Below are 25,765 nucleotides of genomic sequence, written 5' to 3'. Positions count from 1 at the left end.
CGCCTCGCAGGCTGTGCCCGGGTACTTGGGACGTTCTCGCAGCTGCGGTGGGAAGTGTTGGCAGTTTGGCAGGGTACCGGCTGGATGGGCTTGCCTCGACTGCACAGGTGGAGGCTGCGGGAGAGCTGCGGGGCAGGGCCGGGCCCACTCGTCCGTCTCGCTGTCTCTCCCCAGAGTTCTTTGATATCAGTAACCGTCGGTGTGTCCGGGCCTTCACCTTGGTTGATGTGGACAGCTGCGTGCTGGCCATGGACTACTGGTGAGGGACCCCCCTCCCCCGGAAGGAGGTCTGGAAGGGCCCTGTGTCCTCTTGCCCCTCACCCTTTGCTCTGGGGCCCCCTTTCACGGTCACTCACACCACAAGGTTGTCACTCCTCTTGTCCCTCCCCAGGCTGGTCCCGCTTTGGCTGCAGACGCTGGAGTGTCAGCCTGTAAGGCGGGGTGGCTTGACACCCAGCAGCTGCAAGGCTTAATTTTGGTTGAAAAAAAAAGTCAACTGAATTCTGGCTCTGAGATGGTGTGAATCCTCTTGCTGGGCCCCTCCTCCCCTAGGCAGGTGTTGGGGGCAGGGCTGGAAGCCTCGTCCTGCTGGACCTGCCCTCGTGCCCAAGGCGGAGGCTCACTTCCTGCCTGTCTTCCCCAGGTCTGACTATCACAAAGGCGTGTTCTGCTATGGGGATACCAAAGGCAGCGTCATCATTTTCACTTCCGACAACATGACCCACGGGCTGTTCAACCCCCACATCCTCCCCAAGGCCTCCAAATGGGGTAACTAAGAGGCTCAGGGGAATTGGCGGGGCCTGGGAGCCATAGAAACTGGTGCCCAGATGGCCAGGCCCCATCTCCGCTGCTGGAGCCCGGCTGAGCGGCTGTGGGAGGAGGGGGTGATGGGGGCAGCAGGACACCAGAAGGGGGCGGCTTCTGGAGGGTGGGAGGTTGTGCAAGCAAGGCCCAGGGCCATGGGCCTCTGCCTCCCCAACTCCACCCCCGGGGAGAATGAGGGGAGAGCCTTTGACCCGGGAACCCTCTGCTCCTGAGCTGCCTCGGGGTAGGGAGGCTGCCCAGGGCCAGGCTCTGTGGGGCCAGGACAGCCTGGCTTGAGCAGAGCCAGCCACGCTGAGGATCTGGTGCTGAGCGCGTTGGGAGCATCCCCTGCGGGAGCCCCCTCTCCCTTGGAGGGGGTGGCTGCTGCCACAGCCCTGGGCGAGAGAGGCATAGAAGGTGGAGACCACACGTGGCCCAGGCCCACAGCTGTGCTCCTCGGCTGAGATCTGACACCCGCTTGCTAGGCCGCCTCACAGGTTGGGATTACATTAAGAAGGGACTGTTTGGAGCTGCTCTCCCGAGGGGTGCTGGGTCCCCAGAGACCGCAGGACCGGGGGCTGTCTGGGGGACTCATCTGAAAGCCAACATTGAGCTGTGGCTGCACAGGCTGTGCTTCCAGGTCACTCCCTGTCCATCCAGAGAGGCCCAGGGACACTGGGCTCCCTTTCCATGCAGGATGCAGAGCCGCCCCTTGGGCTTCCACCAGGGGATCCTAAGCCTTGGGGACGCTGCTGCCAGGCTTGTTGGGGCAGCATACGCCACTGTCAGGGCACAGATGGGTCCTGTACTGGACACAGCAGTACCCGGGACCCGCTGGACCCTTGCCACCTCAGCCCCCGGGCCTGCCCTGGTCGCTCTGTCGTCCTGGGAGTTGGCACAGGAGGTGTGGTGGTCTTTGAGCTGAGTGGTAGATGGGAACTTGGGGGCGGGACAAGTGAAGCTGGAGTGGTGGATGTGAGTCCTTCCATTCCCCTGCTGGCCAGAGGCTGATGCGCACATGGCGACGAGGGCCCCGCGTGTTGACTTGGGAGGAGATGAACACCCAGGTATGCACCCAGCTCTGTGTGACCTGGAGGCAGTTGCATAACCTCTCTGTGCCTTGGTTCCTCTATTCCAATGGGGATGACCAGGCTTATGGAGGGCTCTGCTGTAAGATTTGTGGAACGGGAGAGCGTGGAGGTGGGCAGACAGCACATGCCAGTGGCCATGGCCTGCAGTTGTGCAGGTAAACAGGTGGGAGCACCATGGCCTCTCCCAGACTCCCTCTCCCTCTGTGCCCATGTGCAGCCTGGGGCAGCATCCCCCCCTTGGGGCTGCGTTTCCCTCTCCCTCTGTGCCCATGTGCAGCCTGGGGCAGCATCCCCCCCCTTGGGGCTGCGTTTGCAAGCTGCCTCCTGCCACACAAGGCCAGCGACCTGCAGGAAGATGCTTGGCTGAATCCCCAGAGCCCACCTCTCTCTCTCTCTTTTTTTTTTTTTCCCTCATGTTCCCTGGGCATTTGGGCATTTCTCTTGGACTGTCTGGCCTGCCCCTCCCTCCCTCCCTCCCTCTCTCTCTCTCTTTCTCTCAAGATTTATTTATTTTGAAAGGAAAGGCAGAGTTAAAGAGAGAGAGATCCTCCATCCTCTGGCTCACTTCCCAGGTGGCCATAATGGCCAGCTTTGGGCCAGGCTGAAGGCAGGAGCTTCTTTTGGGTCTCCCGTGTGGTTGGCAGGGGTCCAAGCACTTGGCCATCTTCTACTGCTTTTCCCAGGCCATTAGCAGGGAGCTGGATCAGAAGAGGAGCAGCCGGGACTCAACCTGGTACCCCTATGGGATGCTGGTGTCGCAGGCAGCAGCTTAACCCGCTGCGCCACAGCGCCAGCCCCTGTCGGGCATCTCTGACCTACCTCCTTAAACTGCCGTGAAGGTGGGCTCGCTGGGTCCCTGAGGCCTTCGGCTCCTTCCACCTGTGAGCAGCCTGCTTTCCCTGCAGGGTCATCAGCTGTTGGCTTTGGGTGCTTTTGGTGGCCAGGGCTGTGCTGAGTGCAGTGCTGGCTCACCAGTCACCACAGGCAGCCTTCTGCACAGGGACAGCATGTCGTTTTCTCTTTTTTAATCTTTCTATCTTTAAAAAAAATTCATTTATTTGAGAGGCAGGGAGAGAGCAAGCACGCACCCCAGATTTGCTGGCTCCCCAGATGCCTGCAGCAGCCGCTGGACTGGAGCTAGGAGCTGGCAGTTCAGTCTGGGTCTCCCACTTGGCAGCAGTGACCCGATGACTTGAGCCATCACCTGCTGCCTCCCAGGGGCTGCATTGGCAGGAAGCGGGAATCAGGAGCCGGAGCTGGGAATCGAGCCCAGGCACTCGGATGTGGGATGTGGCGTCTTAGCTGCTAGGCCAAACGCCCACCCGGAGCACGTGGGTGTCGAGGCACGATGCCAACTCCCGCATGATTCCTTTTCAGCATGAATGGAGCCTAGAGTCGCACTTCATTTTCCTCCACAGCAAAGTTGAGCTCCCTGGTGGAGAATCAGTGTTTTCAGGTTTCAGCAGCTGGGGAGCGGGCGAGACCCTGAAATCTCGTTGCCCTTCTGCTATGAGCTGCAGGGGCACGGGGTGGCCGTGAGAGTCTGCCTAGGTGCTGGGTGAAGGCAGCCCCTGAATTGCCAGGACGCATGCGCGGGGAGTGGTGAGGCCTCTGGAGAAGCTCAGGGGTTGCCAGGCGACTCAGGATTCCTCTGGGTCTTGCTCGCCTCCTGGGGGTGGGGAGCCAGTGACGTGGACATTGTTTTTTCCTGTTAGATCACTGGACCAGCATTTCCACCCAGAAGCTCTTAAATGAAAAGTCCACCTTGCATAGAAGTTACCGACTGAAGGTGAGTTGAATCCACACGCACGCAGCACTCAAAAATAAATGCAAAAAGTGAATTTACCCACCTGGGCGTTGGTTCCCGGGAGTGGTGTCAAGGCCGCTGTTGGATCTTGTCTGTTCCACCTGCTGAATGCCACGTGCAGCCACGTCTCTCACTACGCCTATTGCCGAGCTGGCCCTTGAAGTGCTACCTTCTTCCTGGGTGGCTGTGGAGGCTTCCAGCTGGTTCCACTTCCTTTCTCTGTGCCGTTCTCTCTCCTTTCAAAGCCAGAGGAATTGCGACTTAGGAAATAGTCTTGGGCTGGCGTTGTGGTGCAGAGGGTCATGCTGCCACCTGTGATGCCCGCATCCCATGTGGGCCCTGATCTGAGTCAGGGTGGCTCCACTCCAGTTCAGCTCCTTGCCAGTGCATCTGAGAAGGTGGCAGAAGGCAGCCCAGTGCTTGGGCCCCTGCCCGGACCCGGGAGACCCAGGTGGAATTCCAGGCTGCTGGCTGCAGGCTGGGCCAACCCTGGCTGTTGTGGCGATTTGGGGAGTGAACTAGTGGTTGGAAGATACTTCTCTTTGTCTCTGTCTCCAAACAAGTCTTGTCACTCTAGTAGCTTCTCATTGCATTTGGAACAGAAGGTAATTTTTCCAAGACCATCAGGACACGAGGTGAGCTGGCTCCTGGCTTGTTCTAGGTCTTGGTTTTTTTTTTGTTTGTTTGTTTGGGTTTTTTTGCTTATTAACTCTGCTGCAGAGACAGACCCCTTTGCTTTCCCTTGAACACTGTAAGTCCTTCCCTACCTCAGGGCCTTGGCACATGCTGTTCTGCAGGCTGTAGTACTCTTCCCCAGGTACCTGTAGGACACTTTGCTCCTCGCAGGTGCTCCTCAGCCGGCCTCCTGCAGCCCTGCAGCCCTGCTTACTGCCCTACTCTGCGTTGTCCTTCGCTCCTTTTTTTTTTCTTTTAAAGATTTATTTATTTATTTATTTATTTATTTATTTATTTATTTATGTGAAAGGCTTTACAGAGAGGCAGAGGCAGAGAGAGAGAGAGACAGACAGACAGACAGAGGTCTTCTATCTACTGGTTCACTCCCTAAATGGCCATAGCAGCTGGAGCAGGCCAATTCAAAGCCAGGAGCCTCCTCTGGGTCTCCCACATGGGTGTAGGGGCCCAAGGATTTGGGCCATCTTCTACTGCTTTCCCAGGCCATAGCAGAGAGCTGGATTGGAAGAGGGGCAGCCAGGACTTGAACTGGTGCCCATATGGGATGCCAGCATTGCAGGTGGTGGCTTTACCCACTATGCCGCAGCACCGCCCCTGTCCTCCGTTCTTGCTTTGCCTCCCTCATGGTACTGGCAGCTCCTTGAGGACAGGGACTTTATGTGTGTGCTCTCATTATGTTTCCAGTACCTAGTACCTAGAACAACACCCAGGCCCTGATGGGCTCTCAATGCATTTGTTGAGTGAATGAAGGAGTGAGCCTGAGACCCTAAGGACAAGCGTCGTTGGGTGGCCGGCCCAGAGCCCTTTAGCCCCTGTGACACACTCCTCCTTCTCCTTCATTTATTTATTTGAAAGGCAGGGTTGGGGGTGTAGAGAATCTTCCATCCTCTGGCTCACTCCCCAAATGGCTGCAACAGCTGGGGCTAGGCCAGGCTGAAGCCAGGAACCAGGAACTTCATCTGGGTCTCCCATGTAGGTGACAGGGACCCTGGCACTTGGGCCATCTTCTGCTGCTTTTCCAGGCACATTAGCAGAGAGCTGGATCAGAAATGGCGCAGACACAGCTTAAACTGGCACTCAGATGGCAAGATGGCATTCCAGTTTCACAGGCAGCAGCCTGACACACAGGGCCACCACTCCGGCCCCCAGTGCCACCTCCCTTTTCTGTCTTTTGTGGGAATCCATCCTGGGCTTGGTTTTGCCTCCGAGTTGCTGAGTATCCTGTTCGGGGCCGTGGCTTTGATCTGACGTGGCAGGTGCACAGTGCAACAGCGACATAGAGCCTTGCCCAGTTCCTGGCGTGGAGAAGGCTCTGCGTGGTGGATGAGGATCCCACCTCTACCTGCCGGAGAGGGAAAGCTCTGCACTGGGGGGCCAAGCGTGGGCCCAGGGCTGAGAGCAGGAGCCGGGGGATGCAGAGCCCCGCCGGCCACCCCAGCACTGGGCTGTCATCCTTCCGTGGGCTGCGCTGCAGCCGATGCCAAGGGCGGCCTGGCCCGGAGGCACGGCTCACCTGCGCCGGGAGCTCTCTGTGGGGGCTGGGTCTCATGGACTGTGGCCCAGGCACACGCAGACCCGGCCTTTCTCCTCTCTTGGGAGAATGGTGTCAGTAGCAGCCCAGCCTTGCCTACCCTCTAGCTTATAAGACAGAGCTCCACAGTAGTAAGCTGTGTGCCTCTTCGCTGTCTAGGATGCAGGCTGAGGCTGTGGGCTACGACATTTTGCCCGGCCTGGGACCCCCAGAAGAAGGGTGGTGGCCTCCCTGTCCCTGGGTGCCTTCTGCAGGCTGAGCCTGGAGCCCTGTCTCTCTGTGGGTCTGCCACCACTGCCACTTGCTTCCTCAGGCTATTCATCACAACTGGTGCCAACAGGTCAAGTTCATTCCCGAGCTGAACGTAGTGGTCTCCTGTTCAGCCGTCGATAGGTCTTCTCTGGTGCTGTCCATATTGCCAGCCAAAGCCTCAGAGAAGCCCAGGTACGGGCTGGTGGGTGGAGGGAGGCGAATGGTGAGTTACCGTGGGTGGGTCTGGCCTGTGCTCATCCTTGCCGAGAGGACCCCTGGAAGGTCAGTGTCCTCCCCGGCGGCCAGTGCAGTGTCTTGCAGTTTGTGTGAGGTCCTGGGAAGCAGTGAGTGGGCAGTGCTTAGAGCACAGGTCTGGACCTTGTTGTTTTCATTTTAAAGATTTATGTACTTGAAAGGCAGAGAGAGAGAGAGGGGGGAGAGAGGAGAGAGAGGGGGGAGAGGGGAGAGAGGGGAGAGAGGGGAGAGAGAGGGAGAGGGGGAGAGAGCACTTCTATGTGCTGCTTCACTCCTCAAATAGTAGCCTGGGCTGGGCCATGCCAAAACCAGGAATGTGGCACACAGGTGGCAGGGGACAAGCACTTGGGCCATCTTCTGCCTTCCCAGGTACATTAGCAGGACACTGGATGAGAAGCGGCTCAGCCGGGACTCAAACAAGTGCTCTGATATGGGCTGTTGGTATCACAGCAGCTTAGCCTGCTGCACCCGACACTGGCCCCTGGGGCTGGGTTTTAAGATCATTCCAGCAGCCACCAGCAGCATGGATGTCACAGGCCTCTTGGACCTCCCCTTTTATATGCAAAACTCAGCATAGAAGCTAAGCAGGCAGTCAAGAAATGTTGCTGAATGAAGCAATAGATATGAGTCCATTCTCTTCCATGAGCCTCAGTCTCCCCATCTGTGAAATGGGTGACGACAGCGGTTCGTGCTCCTCGAGATGACTCAAGGGAGCACCCTACGTGATGCATGTAGATTCTGTGTGGCATCAGCTCTTTGTGGATGTTCCGTTCGGCTGCCTTTGTTCTAGAGTCTGCTCCAGAGGGAGTTTTCCCCTCTTTTCTTAAAAAAAAAAAAAAAAATCCGCCATTAGTCATGCAAGTGTGTGTTAAGTGCATTGTCTGTGTGGAATGAAGACACCATGAATAGCGTTGGCCTACTGTGGGCTCCTCCTCCCACCCAGTCCCCGTTGTCTCTCTCACCCTGTTACCAGAAACTCCCTCCCCTTATCTCAGTGCGGCAGGGGCCTCCTGGGGTCTCTCCGCTGGGCGCCCGTTGCCTCCAGTTTCCCTCCTGGCCCAAGTCTCCCCCAAGCCTGGGGGCCCACGGCAGCTCCCGTGCAGGCTGAGTGCTGAGTGCACGTCGCAGCACGTCTTCTTGGGAGTGCAGCAGACTGGAGGCGCTGCTGGGGAGCAGCTGGGTGAGGCACTGAGGGCCCTGGGATCCTGTCGGCTTCCCTCCTGGGCCTGGTCACTCAGCCCTGGGCTGCCAGCGCTGCTTTGCATTCGTTTCCCGGGCTGCGGAGGGCGGGGGCGCGCTGTCTCCCAGCACACTCCCGAGCCGGGCTGTGCTGGGCCCGGACGGCCCAGAGGGACTGTGGGCGTGATGGCTGCAGCCTTGCCTTCTGCATGGACTTTGCCTGGGCCTGGTTTGCCGAGGTCGCGTCTGGGTGGTATGGTGTGACCTCACATCTGTGGCGTGGGTTTCACTCTGCTGCTTGTCTCATTGGTTCCCAGCGCTGGAGGGTGTGGGGGATCACCTCGCCGTGCTCCGAGGGCCCCTGTGGTTGGCTCTGCTGCCTTCCTCATCCCGCCCCTGCCTCCTTCCCCCTGCAGCTCCTGCCCCAGGGCCTTTGCTCCTCTCTACCTGCTATGCTGGTTTTTTTTTTTTTTAATCTTTTATGAAAACTTCAAGTACACAAAAATTATAAAATAGCATATTTCTTCAACACCACTTGGGTACATGGTGGTGTTAGAGTGCCCCACCCAAGCTGCTGTTTCCAGTGTCTCTTAGCGTATTCTCGCGGGATTTGGAAGGGATGTGAGCATGGTTCCAGGGTGGTTTTTGCAGGAATGGTGGAGTCTGACTTGCGTGTCACAGTAGACTGTGCCTGCAGGCAGCAACGATGGGACATAGCGAGGAAACCATCGCTGTAACCCAGGTGGCGTGATGGCGGCTTGGAGCTGGCCCGTGGGGTGAGATGCAGGGGCTGGAAAGTGTTTTCATGCCACACCCACACCTTTTCCTTCCTACCTGTATGCAGTACAGCACACTGGCCAGCAGGTGGCACCATCCACCGCTTGCTGGGCTCCTGCTCTGGTAGATGCTGTTCTGAGAGGTGGCCATTGCCACCCACACTCGGCCTCTGGAGTTGCCGTCAGACTCCCAGGCAGGGTGGACCTGAGGGTTTGTTACTCTGCAGCTGGCCTCACCTGAGTTCTCCCAGTGGTTGGAGCCCGGATGAATCGAGCTGTGGAGCAGGGCTGGGGATGGCTCCAGCCAATGAGGGTGGGTGGGCTGACCCGCCACGCCTCCCCCGCCTCCTCTCCTCTCACCTCTCCCCAAGACTGCTGGCGGTGGCCTGCCTGGCACCCTCGCTCTGTCCCCCTCTGGCCGCCTTCCCTGCACAGCCCTGCTGCAGCGCTGATCCGGCTGGAGCCGTGTGGAGCCTTCAGGGCCAGGGCCGCATCCTCCCCTGTCTCCCTCCTTGCCCCCCTCCCCAAGTTCTTCCCGTGGGGGCTGCTTTCTGCGCCTTCAGGTCTCTGCTTCCCTGCCCCCTGCTCAGGGAGGCTGTCAGAGCTGGGCTCCAGGCCCCTCCTGTCGAAGCCCCTGTCTGTGCCCCCCGCGGGACTTGCGCTGTCCATCAGGGACCCTCTCCCGGTCTCTGCCCTTGCATGCTCCTCCTATTTCCAGACTCTAGGGGCAGGCGCTGTGTCTGTACTGTAACGGAGACCCTGCCGGGGTCAGCCCGAAGTAATGCCACCCACGTTCTGTGACCGTTCTTCCAGAATGTTTCTCTGCGCACAGTGTGGCGAGGGGTGTGTCTGCTCTGACAGTACCCAGCCTTCGACTCTTGACGCTTTGAGTCCTTGAGGGATTCTTGGGGCTTAGAGTGGAGAGAAGCTGGGGGAGAGTGAGACGAGATGGGAACCCAGCGGGAGGCTGCCATGGACATGAAGGGGCCTGGACCAGCAGAGCCCACGGCTGTGCTGGGAGGTTGGCAGAGGTGGACTCGGGGCCCCTCTGGGTAGTGGAAGCCATGTACAGGGCGACCTGGGTGTGCTGTTGGAGGACGCTCTGCGTTAGAGGGTGGGGCCTGATTCCAAGTGGCCACGAACTAACCTGTAGAGGGGAGAGGCGCAGGAGCCGCGGGCAGGCTGCTGTGGTGCGGGAGACAGCTGTGCAGAGCTGCAGACCCTGCCCGTCTGGACCGCCTGCCTCGGTCGCCCTGGCTGTTTCTTGTAGTGTCCGTGTCCCAGTTCAGGCTGATGGTCCTCCTCGGGGCGCCCAGATGACCCACAGGGTGGCTCTGGGCACAGACAGCAATAGCAAGGACACGGCACTCGCTGGCCCTGGGGGCCTCCCTTTGGGTCGGTTGGTGTCATGGTGGAAGACATCTGTCCTGGGACGGTTGAAGTGGAAATCAGGTGAACTCGCCCTTGGAACGAAGCCCGGTGCTTTACAAACTGGGGAGTAGGGTGTGTGCCGCTGGGGGCTGGCTTCCCCTGGAAGGTGGGTGTCCCTGCAGACTGAGCCCTGGGTGCCCCTCCCCGGTGGAGAGCTAGTGACTTTCCTGCCAGCAGCCCCTCCCTGCCAGGCGCTGCTCCGGCCTTGCAGCCCTGCCCTTCGGTGTCGTAGGTTGTCGATGCTGAATCTAAGGAAAGGAATTCTTTGCTTTGATTACTGCCCAGACAAGAACTTCCTGGGTAAGTCATCTTCCCACCCCCCGGGCTGCTGGCCCAGCACGGCTGGGCTCCGGGGCCGTCGGCAGCATCTGGCTGCCCTGCGCATGCTCCCGCTCCCTCTCCTGGACACCAGGGGAGGAGTGATGACACAGCCTCCACACCGCTGGTGATGGAGGGGCGGGGGGAGGGACAGGGAGGTGGGTCACAGGGTTGCCCCCACTCCCTCCTCACCAGCCTGGCTGGGACCGTGGCCTAGCCCTGGAAGAGTCTCCAGTGTAGGCTCCAGGTGGCTGATGCCCAGTTGTCAACCCCAGTGACAGGTGGCTATGACCCCAACATCCGCCTGTGGAACCCCTTTGTCTCACAAAAGCCTGTGTGGCTGATGAAGGGACACCAGACCTCTGTGACGCACGTCATGGTGAGCAGCAAGAGCAGCAACATCCTCATCAGCATCTCCAAGGACAAGGTGCCACCTCAGGGCGCGCCCCACTGCCCCGCCCGGGGACACCGTAGGGACCCTGCTGGGGGAGGCTGCGGCCCGGAGGGACGGGTGCCCGCCTGCGACCATCTCATGGGCCTGGTGGGAGTGCCCAGGGTTCACCACGGAGGCCTGAGCCTGGATTTTTTTTTAAAGGGTTACTGTTCATTTCTTTGAAAGATGGAGCATGGGGGAGAGGGGAAGAGAGAGAGAGTGGCGGGGACCTTCCATCTGCTGGTTCACGTCCCAGATGGCCACAATGGCCAGGGCTAGGCCAGGCCGAAGCCAGGAGCCTGAAACTCCATCTGGGTCTCCCACATTGGTGGCAGGGGCCCACGTACTTGGAGCATTCTCTTCTGCATTCCCAGGCACATTAGCAGGAAGCTGGATTGGAAGTGGAGTAGCCGGGACTTGAACCAGCACTCCAGTATGGGATATTGTATCAAAAGCAGCAGCTTCACCTGCTGTGCCGCGGTGCCAGCACCCCAATCCCAGTCCCGAGCAGGCCGCCAGAGTGGGCCCCTGCAGTCCAGTCCAGCTTCTTGCTCTGTGGCCTTGGCAAGTCCCTTTCCCTTTCTGAGCCTCAGTCTCCACCTGTAGCATGGGTTGTTGAGTGCTTTAGAGGAGAACGGATGGTACAGTGCAGCGCCTGGCCCTGAGGTGTGCCGTACGCACGCGCACTCTGCCCTCGCCGCTCAGCTGCCCTGCGCGCTGGGGCCTGGCTGGGTCTTTCTCAGATGCCTGGGCTCCCCTACTCGGGGCCCCATCACCTTGCAGCCATGCACCTGTTGGTTCTGGATTCTGCCCGGTGCCTCCTGGCCAGTGTGGGGATGCAGGCCAACAGCTCCAGGTGCCCTCCTGCAGGGGACAAGTTGGCGGTCTCTGGAACTCAGTAGATAGAGAATTGTCAGGGGCTTTGGGGGCCCCCTGAGCTGCCCTGCCCCGCACATCTTTGCCTATGCTGTGGTCCTGGGAGTTGCTGTCTTTGCCTCTGATGCAGGCTCTGATGCTGGGCTCTGGGAAACAGGGCCAGGCTTGCTGCAGTCCTCAGGAGGCAGCCTGGGTCTGTTTGAGCCTGAGTCTGCACCCTTCCTGGCTTGCTGGGGCTGCCTCTAGGCAATGCAGGTCTTGGAGCAGCTTCTAGGGCCTCTCCAGGGAAGCACTCGGGACCGCTCCTCTCCGGCCATCCCAGGCTGGCTTTCCCTGGGCGAGATTGGAGTCTTGGCACAGGAGGGGCAGGGCCCACGCTGCCTTGCTGCACCTTCACCCTTGGCTGTGAAGTCAGCTACTCCGGCAGGCAGAGGCCCTGACATGCTCTGCCCTCACTCGCTGAGGGCCTGGGCCACCTGAGCCTCTCTGGCAGGGCTGTGATGGTGGCAGGTGCTGCCGCAGGGGGTGTGTGTTGCAAGTTCCGGGACGTGTATCCTGGCCCTGCTCGCGGGGGCACTGCACGGCCTCGGGCCAGCCGCACCCCCAGGACCCACCTGGGCCTCTTTGTGTGGTTCCTGTCCCCAGAACGTCCGTGTGTGGGACATGCAGGACTATATTTGCCTCCAGTCCTTCTGCGGGAAGCTGTTCGCCCTGGGGAACTGCCCCATCACCAGCGCCTACTTCCACAGCGAGGCCGGGGCCCTCGTCTGCAGCACCTTCTCAGTGAGTGCAGCTCTGGGGCGGTGGCTCGGTGGCTGGGCCCCGGGGAGGTGGCAGGCTGTCCCTCCTGGCCACACTCCGGCCTGGCCTCGTGCCTGCCTGTCCTGTCTGCTGTGTCCCTCTGCTCTCCGATGTCTCCCCACCTGGCTTTCCTTTGGCCTCTCCCTCGGGCAGCCCACCTGGGCAGCCTCTCTGAAGGAGGCCCACACGCACACCATCTCTAGGACAGGACAGAGTAGATAAGCCCGAGGTCTGCGCCTGTGCCGGGCTGCAGGGTGACCCACAGCCAGGGGGCAGGAGGTTGTGTGTGGAGAGGCGAAGCCGTGTCATCTGAGGTTGAGCTCTGCAGGCTGTGTGCTTCTGCCAGCCAGGCCACCTGCAGGGATGCACCCGTGCTCCTGTGCACTCGCTGTCTCCCCAGACTGCAGGTTTCTGCGAGGAGGCTTGTGGCTTCCTGCGTCTCCTGTTGAGTACCTGACTGGCTACCAGTGTTTGTTGAATGAGACATAGCCTTTTTTTTTTTTTTTTTTTTTTTTTGCCAGGCAGAGTTAGACAGTGAGAGAGAGAGACAGAGAGTTATAGACAGTGAGAGACAGAGAAAAAGGTCTTCCTTCCGTTGGTTCACTCCCTAATGGCCGCTACAGCCGGTGCTGTGCTGATCCGAAGCCAGAAGCTGGGTACTTCGTCCTGGTCTCCCATGTGGGTGCAGGGACCCAAGCACTTGGGCCATCCTCCGCTGCCCTGCTGGGCCACAGCAGAAAGCTGGATTGGAAGAGGAGCAACCGGGACTAGTACCCGGCACCCCATCTGGGACTAGAACCCTGGGTGCCGGTGCTGCAGGTGGAGGATTAGCCAAGTGAGCCATGGCGCCAGCCCGAAACATAGAACTTTGAAGTTCATTATCACCTCCCTGCTCTTTGTCAGGCGCTGAGACTATATAAAGAAGACCCTGCCCCATCTCTCGAGAGGTTTATAGGATACAAGAAAGAGAATTTCAGGAGAAAGTGTTGGGTGATGAGAGATTCGTACGCCAAGCATTTCACGGAGCACAAAGAAATCCTTAGCCTAGCCTAGGGCAGGCGTAGTCAGGGAAGGCTTCCTGGAGGGAACGCCTGATTGAGGGCTCTCGGAAGTTACAGGATGAGAGGGACCTTGCACTTGGCCTTTGGGGTTCTAGGGACACGAGGGTTTGGGAGCCCAGTGCTGCATAGAGCAGGGGAGAGAGTACACTTGCTGGCTCAGGCCTCCGTGGGCTGAGGTGTGTGTGGGTCTTCATTTATTGCAAGTTCTTCCTTGGAGCTTGTCACTGGGGGGCCTCAGTCACTGAACCAGAGCCCTTCAGACTGGATGCGTCTGCCTCTTTGTCCACCTACAGATTGGGATCCTCAAAGGGTACTCGGAGGCCCAGGGGCCTGTGAAAGCAGGGAAGATCACAACTCACGGCGCGCCCCTGTGTGCTGTCCTCTACAGCAAGATCTTTAAGCAGGTGGGTGGCTCTCAGGCCAGCAAGAGTGGTGGGGTGGGGACCGCCCTGCGGGCCTGGGTCTGCAGCTAAGCAGCAGTGGGCTCCCATGACATGGCTGGGAGCTCGGTGGTGCAGGGCAGCGGGATGCAGGCAGGAAGCGGGGGGGGGGGGGGGGTTCTGCACACAGCAGGAGGTCAGGCCCTGGTTGCTGGGGCACCCAACGTCCCTGGGCAGTTCCGCAGTTGCGCACAGGCAGGCAGCTCGCTTGACTGTCTGTCTCTCTTGCTTTTATCTTTTTAAAGATTTATTTATTTGAGAGGCAGATTTATAGACAGAGAGGGGAAGAGACAGAGAGAAAGGTCTTCCATTCACTGATTCACTCCCCAAATGGCCACAATGGCTGGGGATACGATCTGAAGCCAGGAGCTAGGAGCTGCTTCTGGGTTTCCCACGTGGATGCAGGGGCCCAAGGATTTGGGCCATCTTCTACTGCTCTCCTAGGCCATAGCAGAGAGCTATATCGGAAGAGGAGCAGCTGAGACTCGAACCAGCCCCCATATGGGAGGCCGGCACTGCAGGCAGAAGCTTAACCTACTATGCCACAGTGCTGTCCCCAGGAACCCTCCTAACGTGGGGTGCAATGCTAGCTGTGGGTCTCCCCAAGATTCCCCAGGGGCCGCTGTTCTGGAGCCCTGCTTTCCAGGGGAGCCATTGCTTGGCCTCGTTCCCTGTGGGAAGGGCGGGAGCACCTGGGCCCGAGCAGAGCCTCCCGTGTTGGGCAGAGCAGCTGCGCGCGTGGAACTGTTTCTGTGCAGTGGGAGCAGGGGCACTGCCAGGGCCCGCCGCCTGCTCGAGGGGCCTGTGGTCAGGCCGTGGGCCGGACAGGCTGCCTTGGGTGGGAGCTCACCGCCGGCCTGCTTTCCCCTCCCGGCTGCTGTCTCCACCCCTCACTGCCTCCCTGCAGCTTGGCGTCACTTTGTTTGGCTTTTCCTTTGAAGTTTCCCCAGCCCTCCTCGGTGTTTTCAGTAGGGAGCATGGGTCTGCCCCGCGCATTATAATTCCCCTGCTCAGGCGGCACTTGGTTTATTTCTGGCTTGTTTTTGTTTTTGTGTTGTCATCATTAAGAAGTCTTTTCTGAATTAGGAATCATTTTCTCTGGGAGGATTCTGATAAGTGCCGTCTCTGAGTTAACAGGGACTCTGCCAGACCGATTCTTGCTAAAAGCAGAGCCAGCTCTGAGTCTGCCAGAACTCAGCAGAGGAAGCCTGCTGCAGGGGGGCGCACGCTGCCGCAGGCCGGGGGCAGCCCTGGGCAGGGAGGCCCCGGCCCCTCCGCAGCCCTCAGTGCCGTGCTCCCCGGCAGGTGGTGAGCGGCTGCCTGCATGGCACCGTGAACGTGTGGGAGATCACCACGGGCAGGAAGATGGTGGAGTTCTCTGTGTCTGGGGACCAGCAAGTGGAGCTGACCGCCATGGCCCTGGACGAGTCGGAGCGCTGCCTGCTCACGGGCTTGCGAGAGGGCACCATGCAGATGTGGAACTACAACAGCGGCGAGTGCCTGCTGACCTTCCCCAACCCCGACCAGCTGGAGGTCAGTCTGAGAAGCCACGCACGGCTCCTGTGGCTCTGGGACACATTGCTTGTTTCTTAGTTTTCATTTTATTTGAAAGGCAGACAGAGAGAGATGGATTTCCCATCCATTGATTCACTCCTCCAATGCCCACAACAGCTGGAGCCCGGAATCGAGTCCGTCCCGTGGGTGGCGGGGCTGCTGAAAGGCTGTCCACGTGGCAGGCGGCACCGGCCTCAGACCTCCCCGAGCCTTGTGTGTCTCCGTGCGGACAGTGAAGGGGGCAGCCCTGGCCTCAATGAGGCTCACAGTGTGACTGCTGCTCTTCCTGCTGTCAGCACCTCGTGTCCCACAGGTTGGAGCTGTGGGTTGCATTTCTAGCAGCAGGGGCAGGGGACTCAGAGCCACCCGTGCTCACCCCGACTTGGGAAATGCCCAAGAGGATTATGGGAATATTCTGTGGGGGTGATGTAGAAAAAGAGCAGCAGTTCCACTTTGGGGCTTGAGCCCACAGCCTTAACCCCTGGGACGCGGTTTGGGTACCCCTGGCTCAGAGCTTGTCACCTGGCAGTTACGTGGCCTGAGCCGGTCACTGGTCTGCTTCCCAGCGATCCCCTCTGTGAGACACACACGGACCCCTAACCTGTCTCCTCCTATAAGTTCAGCCCACCTGCTGGTCCGAGTGCACTGGCTTGGGTGGTGGGACCGTAGAGGGGTGTGAGGCGGGGGCGGGGCCAGCTCACGGAAGCTGGAGGAGGCTCACGGAGGCTCGTCACGACGGAGGGTCTTGGCGTCTTGCCTCGTGCGCTTGGGAAGGCGCTGGAAGCCCAGATCCGCGCTCTCTGAGGGGCTTGAGAGTTTGGTTTTCTCTCCTCCCCACCAGATTAGTGGAATCATCCACATGAACAAAACGTACTACATGACAGGCTGGACTAAGAGAATCACTAACTTCACGTGAGTTGTGGGCACGCGTGGTGTGTAGGCGAGGGCAGCTGGCCACGCTCGGCCGCGCTCCTCCAGGCGGGTCCTCCCTGCCCTGCTTTCCCGGGGGGTGGGACTCCAGGTGGGGAACTCGCGGTGGTTACTGGCCGTGGCTTCACCTGCTCCTCCATTACTGAGGTGCCTGCGTCCTGGGCTCAGTGCTGGGCTGAGGGTGCGTATGAGCAAGAATGACAGTCTCCGTCTTCCCGGAGCGTCTGTCCAGTGGCTGGAATAGAGCGTTGCAGAGTGGGTGATGTAGAAACCACAGACATTTATTGTTCACAGCACTGGGGGCCAAGAAGTTCAAGATCAAGGTGTCAACAGATCTGGTGTTTGATGAGGGCCTGCTTCCTGGCTCACGGCTGGCGTTCTTGCTGTATTCTCACATGGTGGAAGGGGTGGGGCATCACACTGGGGCCTCTCTATGAGGGCACTGAGCCCATTCACAAGGGCTCTGCCCTGTGACCTCATCTCTTCCCAGAGGCTCCGCCTCCAGGTGGCCTCACGTTGCAGGTTATTACAATCCATGTAAGACTTCGGGGAGAATACAGAAGCCAGTCGTAGAAATGCCCGTCCTTCTCACACGCAAGAATACCCGTTCCATCCTGATAGCACCACGAGCCATCACTTGCTCCAGCATCGGCTCTAAAGCCTAAGTCCAAAGTCTCACCTGTGTATCACCACGATTAGATACAGGCGAGACTCAGGGCGCTGTGAGACAAATCCCTTGGCAGCCGTGAACTGTGAGGAGTACGGTGGTGGGACAGCCGTCGGGGAGACAGACGGGAGAGACAGGAAGAGAGAAAGGAGTGACAGGTCCTGAGCAAGCCCAGAATCCCTCAGGGCAAATTCCATTATTCCTGGAGACTTGAGGATGGTCCTCTTTGGCTGGGGTGGAGGGCCTGCCTTCGCGATCCACTGGGGCCATGAGCCAGGCTGGGGCTGGGACCGCAGGGCTCTGGGTGGCCCTGCTCCCGTGGTGGCTGCGTGGCTTGGCCCCACGCCTGTTTCTGTGGCTGTCTCCCTGGGACCATGGCTCTGCAGGAGGCCTTGTCCTTTGAGATCTGGGTGGTGGAGGCAGTGGATCTCTGTCAAAGGGGTGCTTGGCCAAACCTGTCACGTTTTCTCCTGAATGGTTTTCTCATTCCCTTCAGACACACAGGTGGGCACTTTTCCTAAGTCTTTATGTCTGCTTCCTTTTTGATTGGCAATTTGTTCTTTTTAGAAAATATTTTTTTTTTTAAATATTGATTTGAGAAACCAAGGCAGAGAGAGAGAGAGGGAGGGAAGGAGGGAGGGAAGGAGGAAGGGGAGAGAGATAGAAAGAAAGAATTCCCTTGACTTAGTTAACTTCCCAAATGCTGCAATGGCTGGGGTTGGGCCAGGGCCAAAGTCAGGAGCTGAAGTGCCAGGTAGTTTGTTCTGCCTGCTGCCGCCTACTGGCCTGCTGGAACACAGACACGAGCCATCCAAGTCCTCTGTCACTTTACGGCGGCGGCCTTGCCTCCGGCTCCCAGTCCACGTGCCTCGGTGGCGTCTGAGACTGATCACGGGGGCCTTCCTGTCCGCAGTCTGCCAGCATTGTGCTCAGGGTCACTCGGGTGCCGCTGCGAGGAGGCTTTCTGGACGCCGCTGCCCCCCGGGCCCTCACTGGAGTCGCCGTTGGCGGGCCATGCAGGGCCGTGCTGGCTTTTTCTGGCACGCCTCTCAGAACTCTCTTAGCCAGCGCCACAGCTGCTTCTGCCAGGTCTGCAGAGTCCGTGTGACAGCTGGGCCGTGCTCCTGGTCACTCACTGCCAGTGCAGAATACAGGGGCTGGGTGGCAGATAAGCAACAGACGTCTCTCGCGGCTCTGGAGGCTGGGAAGGGGCGGGTCAGCGCTGGCAGGTGTGGTTCGGGGATGGCCGTGTCTTCGCCGTAACCTGCCGTGGTCAAAGGGGCAGGAGGCCTCTCTGATCCCGCGTGTGAGGGCTCTGATGGCACGACACCTTCCTCCCAGGCCCCCTCCAGCTTCTCTGCCCCCGAGGACCAGTTCCGATGTGTGAATTGGGGGGTGGGGTGGGGGGGACGCGGACTTTGAGTGCCTCAGCAGGCAGATGGTAATCGGTCATTTAGTTCAGAATTAGAAAATGTGTCGAGTGCGGTGAGAGCAGGTGAAGGCCCCTATGGGACGTGGGGGGAGCCCGACTTCCGCTTGTGTGGAGGGGAAGGGGGGCAAGGCGCCATCTGCTCTGAGGGCCTTTGTGGGGCCCTGATTTTCCTGCTAAACCTTAACCCTAACCCAGGCGCCTGGAGCGGGAGAGTAGAATTCATCCGTAGGGCCGGTTTGTGTAAAGACCGCCGGACAGGCGCGAGTCCCTGGGTTCGTGAGGCCCCAGCACTGCGAGGCAGCCCCTGCGGTGGCGAGGCCGAGCGCTCAGGCCTCAGCCCTGGCCGTGTTCACAGGTTCCACAAAACCAAGCCAGTGCTGCTGACCTCGCAGTGGCAGGCCTTCCACACCGAGGACGTCCTGAGCATGGCCAAGTACCAGAACCAGTTCCTCGGGACCTCCTCCTACAATGGGGACGTCCTCTTCTGGAACGTCAGCATGTTCAAGCCCATCCTCAACTTCAACGCCTCCGAGAGCCCCTTGCCCTTACAGCCCAAGAAGGTGTGGTCCGTGGAACATGCTCTCCCTCCACCTGCTCCCCGTGGTGGGCCCGTCGTGTGGGCACGGGGCTGGGGAGTGTCCTGGGGAGTAGAGGGGGTGGTCGTGACTTGTTCTGGAGGGCTTAGGAGCTAAGCAGATGTGTGGTAATTTTCGGGATTCTCTTCATCTGACAGATGTGGAAACAGGCACAGAGAGGTTAAGCACCTTGATTAAGGTCACACAGCCAAGAAGGGTAGATGCGAACCCTGCCAGTCAGGCTCCAGAGCCTGGTGGGGCAAGCCTGTCCTCTTTCTTGGATGTCTTGCTCTTGATGGTGGCTCCCTTCTTGCCCGGGTGGCTGTTGGATGTCACTGGGCTCAGGGCAGGGGCTTGGGAAACCTGTGCCACCGTCTCTCAGTAGCCCTGTGTTGGAAGGGACCTTGGGGGTCACCTCATGCCACAGTTTCCCAGGTGTGTGGGGGGAGGAGTGCTTGGGGGTGGGGCTTCCCCCAGGCAGCTCAGCTTTCTGTTTTTCACTGTGGATTTCCATTAAGGTCAGACCCTAGGAACAGCTGGAAGCTACTTTGCATTGCACAGATGAGGAAACAGTTTCTCACAGGAGCAGTGCCCCCTCTGAGAGTCCTGAGGGCACCAGTGGTTGCCCAGGGATGGGGATGGGGTTGTTAGCTCTGGTCTGGGGTCTGTCGAGGAGGGAGGTTTCTGGGAAGAAGTTCTCGGGCAGCTGGAGGCCCCTGGTGCTAGCTTGGGACTGGACAGGTCTGGTGTTTCCCCTAGGACTCTGTAACGGCGTAGGGGCTGCTCTCTCCCTGGTACAGGTACGGGAAGTGGGCAGCTTCCTGGCTGAGGGCCGCAGGCCCAACAAATCCTACATGGAGGAGATGTGGGCACACAAGACCCCCAGAAAGCTCCCCGGCCCTAGCACCAAGACCCCGGCCGGGGCCAGCCTGAAGCTGAACCTGAAGTCGGCTCCCCCGGTGCTGAAGCACTTGAAAGACAAGGAGTCGGACAAGCCTGTGCTCCAGCAGGTGGGAGCAGGGGTCTGCTTGTTGGGGGTGTGCTTTTCCCGGAGCGCCGTTAGCGTCATCCGCTCCCTTGCGGGGGTGTGCTGGGCCAGGCGGGGGCCTCCCTGTTTTCACCCCACTGCATCGTGTGCTCTGTGCTGCTCAGGCCTGGCCGCCGTGGCTTCCCGGCCCGCAGGCAATCCCCGGCTTGCAAGTCTGAAAGCTAAAGGCAAGACGGCAAGGGAGCATGCCCCAGAACTGAAAACCGGACATGAGTTCCTGGGCCACTTTCCCAGCCTAAAGCTCAAGGCCCTGGCCCTGGCCCTGGCCCGGGTGTGGCGGTGAGCAGGGGGACCTGCAGCCTTCCCCAGACGCAAGCCTTACCTCCTTGGAGACCAGGCCGCAAAGGCCTTGGCTCAGCCCTACTCCCTGCCCCAGGATTCCGCCTTCCAGCCTTACAGCCCACTTTTGGGGAGAACAGGGAGAAAGAGAAGGAGGAGCTGTCCCTTCGTACGCACAGGGGCTGGCTGGGCAGGCCTCAGGCTCCCAGCAGTGAGGTGGGGACCGCAGTCTGGTTCCCTGTGCCTGGAGCTGAGGCTGGGCAGTGACGGCCTCACTCCCGTGTGAGCTGCCAGGCTGTCGTTCTCTCTACGTCAGCTCTAGACAGCCACCCGGTCTTTGAAGTAGCAGGGTTGTGCCCTGCATTCGGATTTTCAGAGTGAGGGGATACACGCCCCCCAGCCTCCTAGTCACTTTTAGGGCAAGTCTCGGCCCCGAATAGCTGCTCACGAGGAGGGGAGTCCCTAGCATCAGCATGTCCAGAGGCCCAGCGCCCACTTGGTTCTGTGCCGGCCTCCACAGGGCGCGGGGGCCGGGAGGGGCTGCTCCTTTCCTCTCATCTCTGTCCCCACAGAGAAGGGGGCACACTCAGGGTGACCTGGAAGACCCATTGCTCTCTGCAGGCCTCTTTCAGCGCCGGCAGGACCGGGCTGACATCCAAGTTGCGTGGCAAACAGTCCGTTTACAAAGAGGCCGAGAAGAAAAGAGGGGAGTTCCAGCGGAAGAAGTTGCTGCAGTCCAACGCGTCGGTGGAGAAGGTTGGGAAGCAGGGGCATGCGCCTGCCTCTCCCCGGGCCTGGGCAGGCGGCGTGCAGAGGGTGGTGCGGTTTAGCATCTGGAGTTAGGGCTGCTGGGTCTGGGTGGAGTTCCTGTGTAGCAGGGTTGGATGTGTCCAAGGGGGTGAGCAGCGCTCCTTCCTGGGGCAGTGTGGGGGCAGGGTGCTGGATTGGGAGGCAGGACAGTGGCATTTCCAGAATCTACTGTTAGAGTGCCCTCCTGCTTTGTGTGGCTTGTGGGTGGGGTCAGTTTATCTTTTCAACTCTTCCTCCTGTGCCTTTCCTTTTCTGTCCTGGATGCTCCTCGTTGTGATGCTTAAGCCCCTCCTGAAAACACAAACCCCTGTTGTGGCAGGGTGTGGCAGGCTCGCCCCACCACCCCGCTCCAGGCATGCGCCTCAGAGCCGGTCCTGCGTGCTGGGGAGGGGCTCACAGCGTCTCCTCCAGCTCCCGAATGCTCTGCCTCCTAAGTAATGCCTTAGGGTGGACGTTGTGGCTCAGGGGGTTAAGCTGCCGCATGGGTGGCCTGCACCCCATATCGGAGCATCAGGGATTGAGGTCTGCCTCTGCTTCCGATCCACCTTCCTGCTAGTGCTCCTGGAGGGCAGCAGATGGTGGCTCAAGTACTTGGGAGACCCAGATGGAGTTCTGGGCACCTGGCTTCTGCCTGGCTTTTGGGAATGAAACAACAGATGGAAGATATCTTCCTCTCTATCCTTCTTTCAAATGAATGGGTGGATGAATGAATCGTTAAAAAACATTAAAAACTAAAAAATACCTTGACAACATTTTAAAAGTAATGCCAGTTAACAGTGATTTTCTAAAAAGTATACGAAGAAAAAATAAAGGTTCTGCCATGTCTGGCTGCAGCCACCCTGCCCCTGCCAGCAACAGCAGCCTCGGCCAGCGGATTTTGTACTTTCCTGGACCAGTGAGGTGGAGCCTGGCTGCTCAGCACGCGCACAGGTGCAGCTGTCACCGCCGTGCGTCTCTGCCGCTCCTTTCAGCTCATGAACGTGAAAGCCTGGGCCTGCTAAACAGCGCTTCTCCATCCCCAGCCCCTGGCCACCACCGAGCTGCTTTCTGGCTCCGTAATTTTGGCGACTCCATCTCACATAAGTGGGGTCACGCAGTGTCACACTGTGTGCGTCTTTCTGAGATTGCTTTCTTTCACCCAGCATAATGTCCTTATTCATACTAGAGCTAGCTTATGTCAAACTTTCTTTCCTTTTTAGGGGTCAGTACTATTCCACGGCGTGTGTCCATCACATTTTGCTTATCCTTTCATCCACTGATAGACACTTGGGTTACTTCTTTTCTTCTTCTTCTTCTTCTTTTTTTAGAGATTTTATTTATTTATTTAATTGAAAGGTAGAGCCACAGACAGAAGGAGACAGAGACAAAGGTCTTTCGTCTGCTGATTCACTCCCCAGATGGCCACAACAGCTGGAGTTGTGCCGATCTGAAGTCAGAAGCCTTGAGCTTCTTCCAGGTCTCCCACATGGGTTTAGGGGTCCAGGGACTTGGGCCATCTTCCACTGCTTTCCCAGGCCATAGCAGAGAGCTGGATCGAGGTGGAGCAGCCAGGATTCAAACTGGCACCCATATGGGATACTGACACTACAGGCAGCAGCTTTACCTGCTATGCCACAGCACTGGTCCCTAGGGGGGCCCAAGGAGACTTGAACTGGTGCCCATATGGGATGCTGGTGCTACAGACTGGGGTTTATCCCACTGCACCACAGTACCAGCCCCATCCAACTGATTTTTAAAAAGATTTATTTATTTGAAAGGCAGAGTTAGAGAGAGAGAGAGCAAGCATTTCCACTTGCTGGTTCACTTCCCAAATGGTCAAAATGACAGTGGTGGGGCTGGGCCAGGCTGAAGCCAGGAACATGGAACTCCATCCAGGTCTCCCACATGGATGCAGAGGCCAAGGACTTAGGCTGACTTCTGCTGCTTCCCCAGGTGCATTAGCAGGAAACTGGATTGGATGTGGAGCAGCTGGGACTTGAACCGGCACCCGGGACTCAAACCACTGGGCTGTATCACTGGCCCCACCACTAATTTTTGTATATTGACTTTATATCCTGCTATTCTGCTGAATCCATTTCTTGGCTCTAATCATATTTTTGGAAGAATCTTTAAAAGAGTTTTCCACATGTTAGACCATATTCTCTGCTAACAGATAATTTCACTTCTTCTTTTCCGACTTGGATGCCTTTTAGTCCTTTTTCTGGCAGTGCTCTGGCTAGACCCTTTAGTATTCTGTTGAATAAAAGTGGTGACAGAGGGTGGCCTTGTCTTGCTCTCTCTGATCTTAAAATGCTTTCAGTCTTGCACCACTGAGTATGATGTTTGCTGTGGGTTTCTCATATATGGCTTTTTTATTGAGTTGATGTAGTTTCCTTCAGTTCCTAGTTTGTTGAGTGTGTTTCGCATGAACTTGAGTTTTTGTCAAGGGCTGTTTCTGAATCGGTTGAGGTGATCATGTGAGTGTCCCCTTGTTACTGTGTGTGTGGTGAGCCATCTGCGTCCCAGGAGTGCATCCCTTGTGGGGTATGAGCCTTTTCTGTGCTGCTGAATTTAGTTTTCTGGCATTCGGGTGAGGAGTTTCACACCGGAGTTCACCAAGGCTGTTGGTCTGCAGTATTCCGCTCGTGTCTTTGGTTGTGCAGGATGAGGTAGGATTTGTTCCCTCCTCTTGAATTTGTTGGGGAAAGTTTTGAGAAGGAGTATTGTTAATTCTTTAAATATTTGGTAGAATTCAGAGGAGAAACCATTAGATCCGGGGCTTAAGGGGCCCCTGGTTTGTGATCCCGGTCTGTATGACAGTAAGGATAGTTGAGACCGTTTAGTTACTTGGCGACATGTTTTGGAGACACTGTGAAGCTCCGCCTTGGCAGGTGTGAGGAAGCCTGCAAGCCTGATCTATTCTGCGCCCCTGACTGTTCTCAGCCTTGTGCAAGGTGCCAGCAGGGCGTTCTCTTCTGCTCTGCTCTATGCAACATGACTTCCCATTGTGGCCCTGTCCGTGGGCCACAGGAGCGACATATAAGGTAACCGTGAGAGAGGGAGAATAGCCAAGGGCACAGCCAAGGCAAGATTTGAACAGGAATTTGGTCCAGTCCAAACACTGTCCTGGCAGTCCAAACACTGTCCTAGAAAATAGGGGAATTTCGCTATAAATAGATGAGGATATGTAGGGGAGTCAGTCTGCAAATTGCTTTAATCTTAGAAAATTTTGTTTGAGCCTTAGGACAAATTGGCTTGTGTGCTTTCATCCATCAAGCGTGTACCATACATCAGGCACTGAGCATCTAAGAATATGGGGCCGGCACTGTGGCGTAGAGGTAAAGCCACCGCCTGCTCAGCCAGCATCCCATGTGGGTGCCAGTTCCGGTCCTGTTGGCTCTGCTTCTGACTAATGTGCCTGGGAGGGCAGCGGAGAATGGCCCAGGTATTTGGAGCCCTGCACCCACGTGGGAGACCTGGAAGAGGCTCCTGGCTCCTGGCTTCAAATCAGCCCAGTTCCAGCCACTGAGAGCCATTTAAGGGGTGAGCCAGTTGATGGAGGATCTCGCTCACTCTCTGTCTCTTTCTTTCTCTGTAATCTCTCTCTCTCTCTCTCTCTCTTTCTAGATTTATTTACTTGAAAGTCAGAGTTACACAGAGAGAGGAGAGGCAGAGAGAGAAAGGTCTTCCTTCCACTGGTTCACTCCCCAGATGGCCACAATGGCTGGAGCTGCACCCATTGAAGCCAGGAGCTTCTTCCGGGTCTCCCACATGGGTGCAGAGGTCTAACGCCTTGGGCCATCTTCCACTGCTTTCCCAGGCCGTAGCAGGGAGCTGGCTAGGAAACGGAGCAGCTGGGACTCAAACCAACGCCCATATGGGAAGCCGGCACTGCAGGCAGCAGCTTTACCTACTATGCCACAGCACTGGCCCCAACCCTGCCTTTCAAATAAATAAATAAATATTTTTTAAAAAGAGAGTAAACAGAAAAGACAGAAATCCGTACCCTCAAGTGACTCATCATCCAGTATGAAGTTCCTTGTACCAGCCAGGCAGGAAGGATAACGTCACTGTCACCATTCCCACTGGGCACCTGGGAAACTGGGGGCCATGTGAGGGTGCCTCAGCAGTGTGCGGCGATGGCCAGGGTACCCACTGCCTCTCAGCCCTGTTGAACTGGACCCACCTCTCTCACACAGATCATCTTCCTGCAGACCAGGCCTCGCCTGCCACACACAGCTGCCTTGCTGAGCAGCTGCATGGATGGCTTCATCTACGCCTGGTCCATCCACGGCAACGGAGGCCTCCTGGGGAAGTTCCCCGTGGAGCTCAAAGACCACGAGGATGTCGTCGTGGGCGCCATGGCCACTGACGAAAATGACTGGATCCTCATCACGGGGGACTGTAAAGGAAGCATCAAGGTGAGGAAGAATCGGCACCCAGGGCCAGGGACTGGCGTCAGCCTCCCTGTCCCCATGGCCCTGGGGGAGGATCACGGATTAGCTCAGGGGTCTGCCCCGTGCAGTGAGGGCCACACTCCGTCATCGTCACCCGTTTTGTGTTGGCTCTGTGATGAGCTGTGTCAGAGCTGGTTCTGTGCTTGTGATGGACATGAGGCGGGAGGGCCTTGTCCTTGAGCCAGTCATGCCCTGCCTGCTGACCAAGGGCTCTGGCCAAGGAGATCCCTAAGACTCCCTCGGGCCCTGAGTGGCAAGGTTTCCTAGGGAGGCAAGAAAGGCCTCC

The 25,765-nt window shown here is 58.1% G+C and overlaps 1 protein-coding gene across 9 annotated transcripts in view; it reads left to right on the top strand.

Annotated features, from left to right (window-relative positions):
- EFCAB8 (EF-hand calcium binding domain 8) overlaps window positions 1-25,765 on the top strand; it is an 81,534-nt gene that overhangs the window by 34,263 nt on the left and 21,506 nt on the right. For 4 of the 9 annotated variants that reach the window (XM_070051921.1, XM_008256115.4, XM_070051915.1 and 1 more), the window contains 14 exons: window positions 175-259; window positions 644-768; window positions 3,611-3,684; window positions 6,240-6,370; window positions 10,052-10,119; window positions 10,413-10,564; window positions 12,092-12,229; window positions 13,602-13,712; window positions 15,054-15,281; window positions 16,144-16,214; window positions 18,687-18,891; window positions 19,707-19,916; window positions 20,855-20,989; window positions 25,222-25,443. In XM_070051921.1, coding sequence (XP_069908022.1) covers window positions 175-259; window positions 644-768; window positions 3,611-3,684; window positions 6,240-6,370; window positions 10,052-10,119; window positions 10,413-10,564; window positions 12,092-12,229; window positions 13,602-13,712; window positions 15,054-15,281; window positions 16,144-16,214; window positions 18,687-18,891; window positions 19,707-19,916; window positions 20,855-20,989; window positions 25,222-25,443 — 1,955 coding nt within the window. The remainder of the gene's footprint in view (window positions 1-174; window positions 260-643; window positions 769-3,610; window positions 3,685-6,239; window positions 6,371-10,051; window positions 10,120-10,412; window positions 10,565-12,091; window positions 12,230-13,601; window positions 13,713-15,053; window positions 15,282-16,143; window positions 16,215-18,686; window positions 18,892-19,706; window positions 19,917-20,854; window positions 20,990-25,221; window positions 25,444-25,765) is intronic. The other 5 variants (XM_070051920.1, XM_070051919.1, XM_070051916.1 and 2 more) reach the window with 4 other exon arrangements.

The sequence above is a fragment of the Oryctolagus cuniculus genome, chromosome 11 (assembly GCF_964237555.1).
Source record: "Oryctolagus cuniculus chromosome 11, mOryCun1.1, whole genome shotgun sequence".
NCBI classification, from domain to species: domain Eukaryota; kingdom Metazoa; phylum Chordata; class Mammalia; order Lagomorpha; family Leporidae; genus Oryctolagus; species Oryctolagus cuniculus.
The sequence above is the reverse complement of the archived record's forward strand: the minus strand, read 5'-3'. Positions and strand labels throughout refer to the sequence as shown.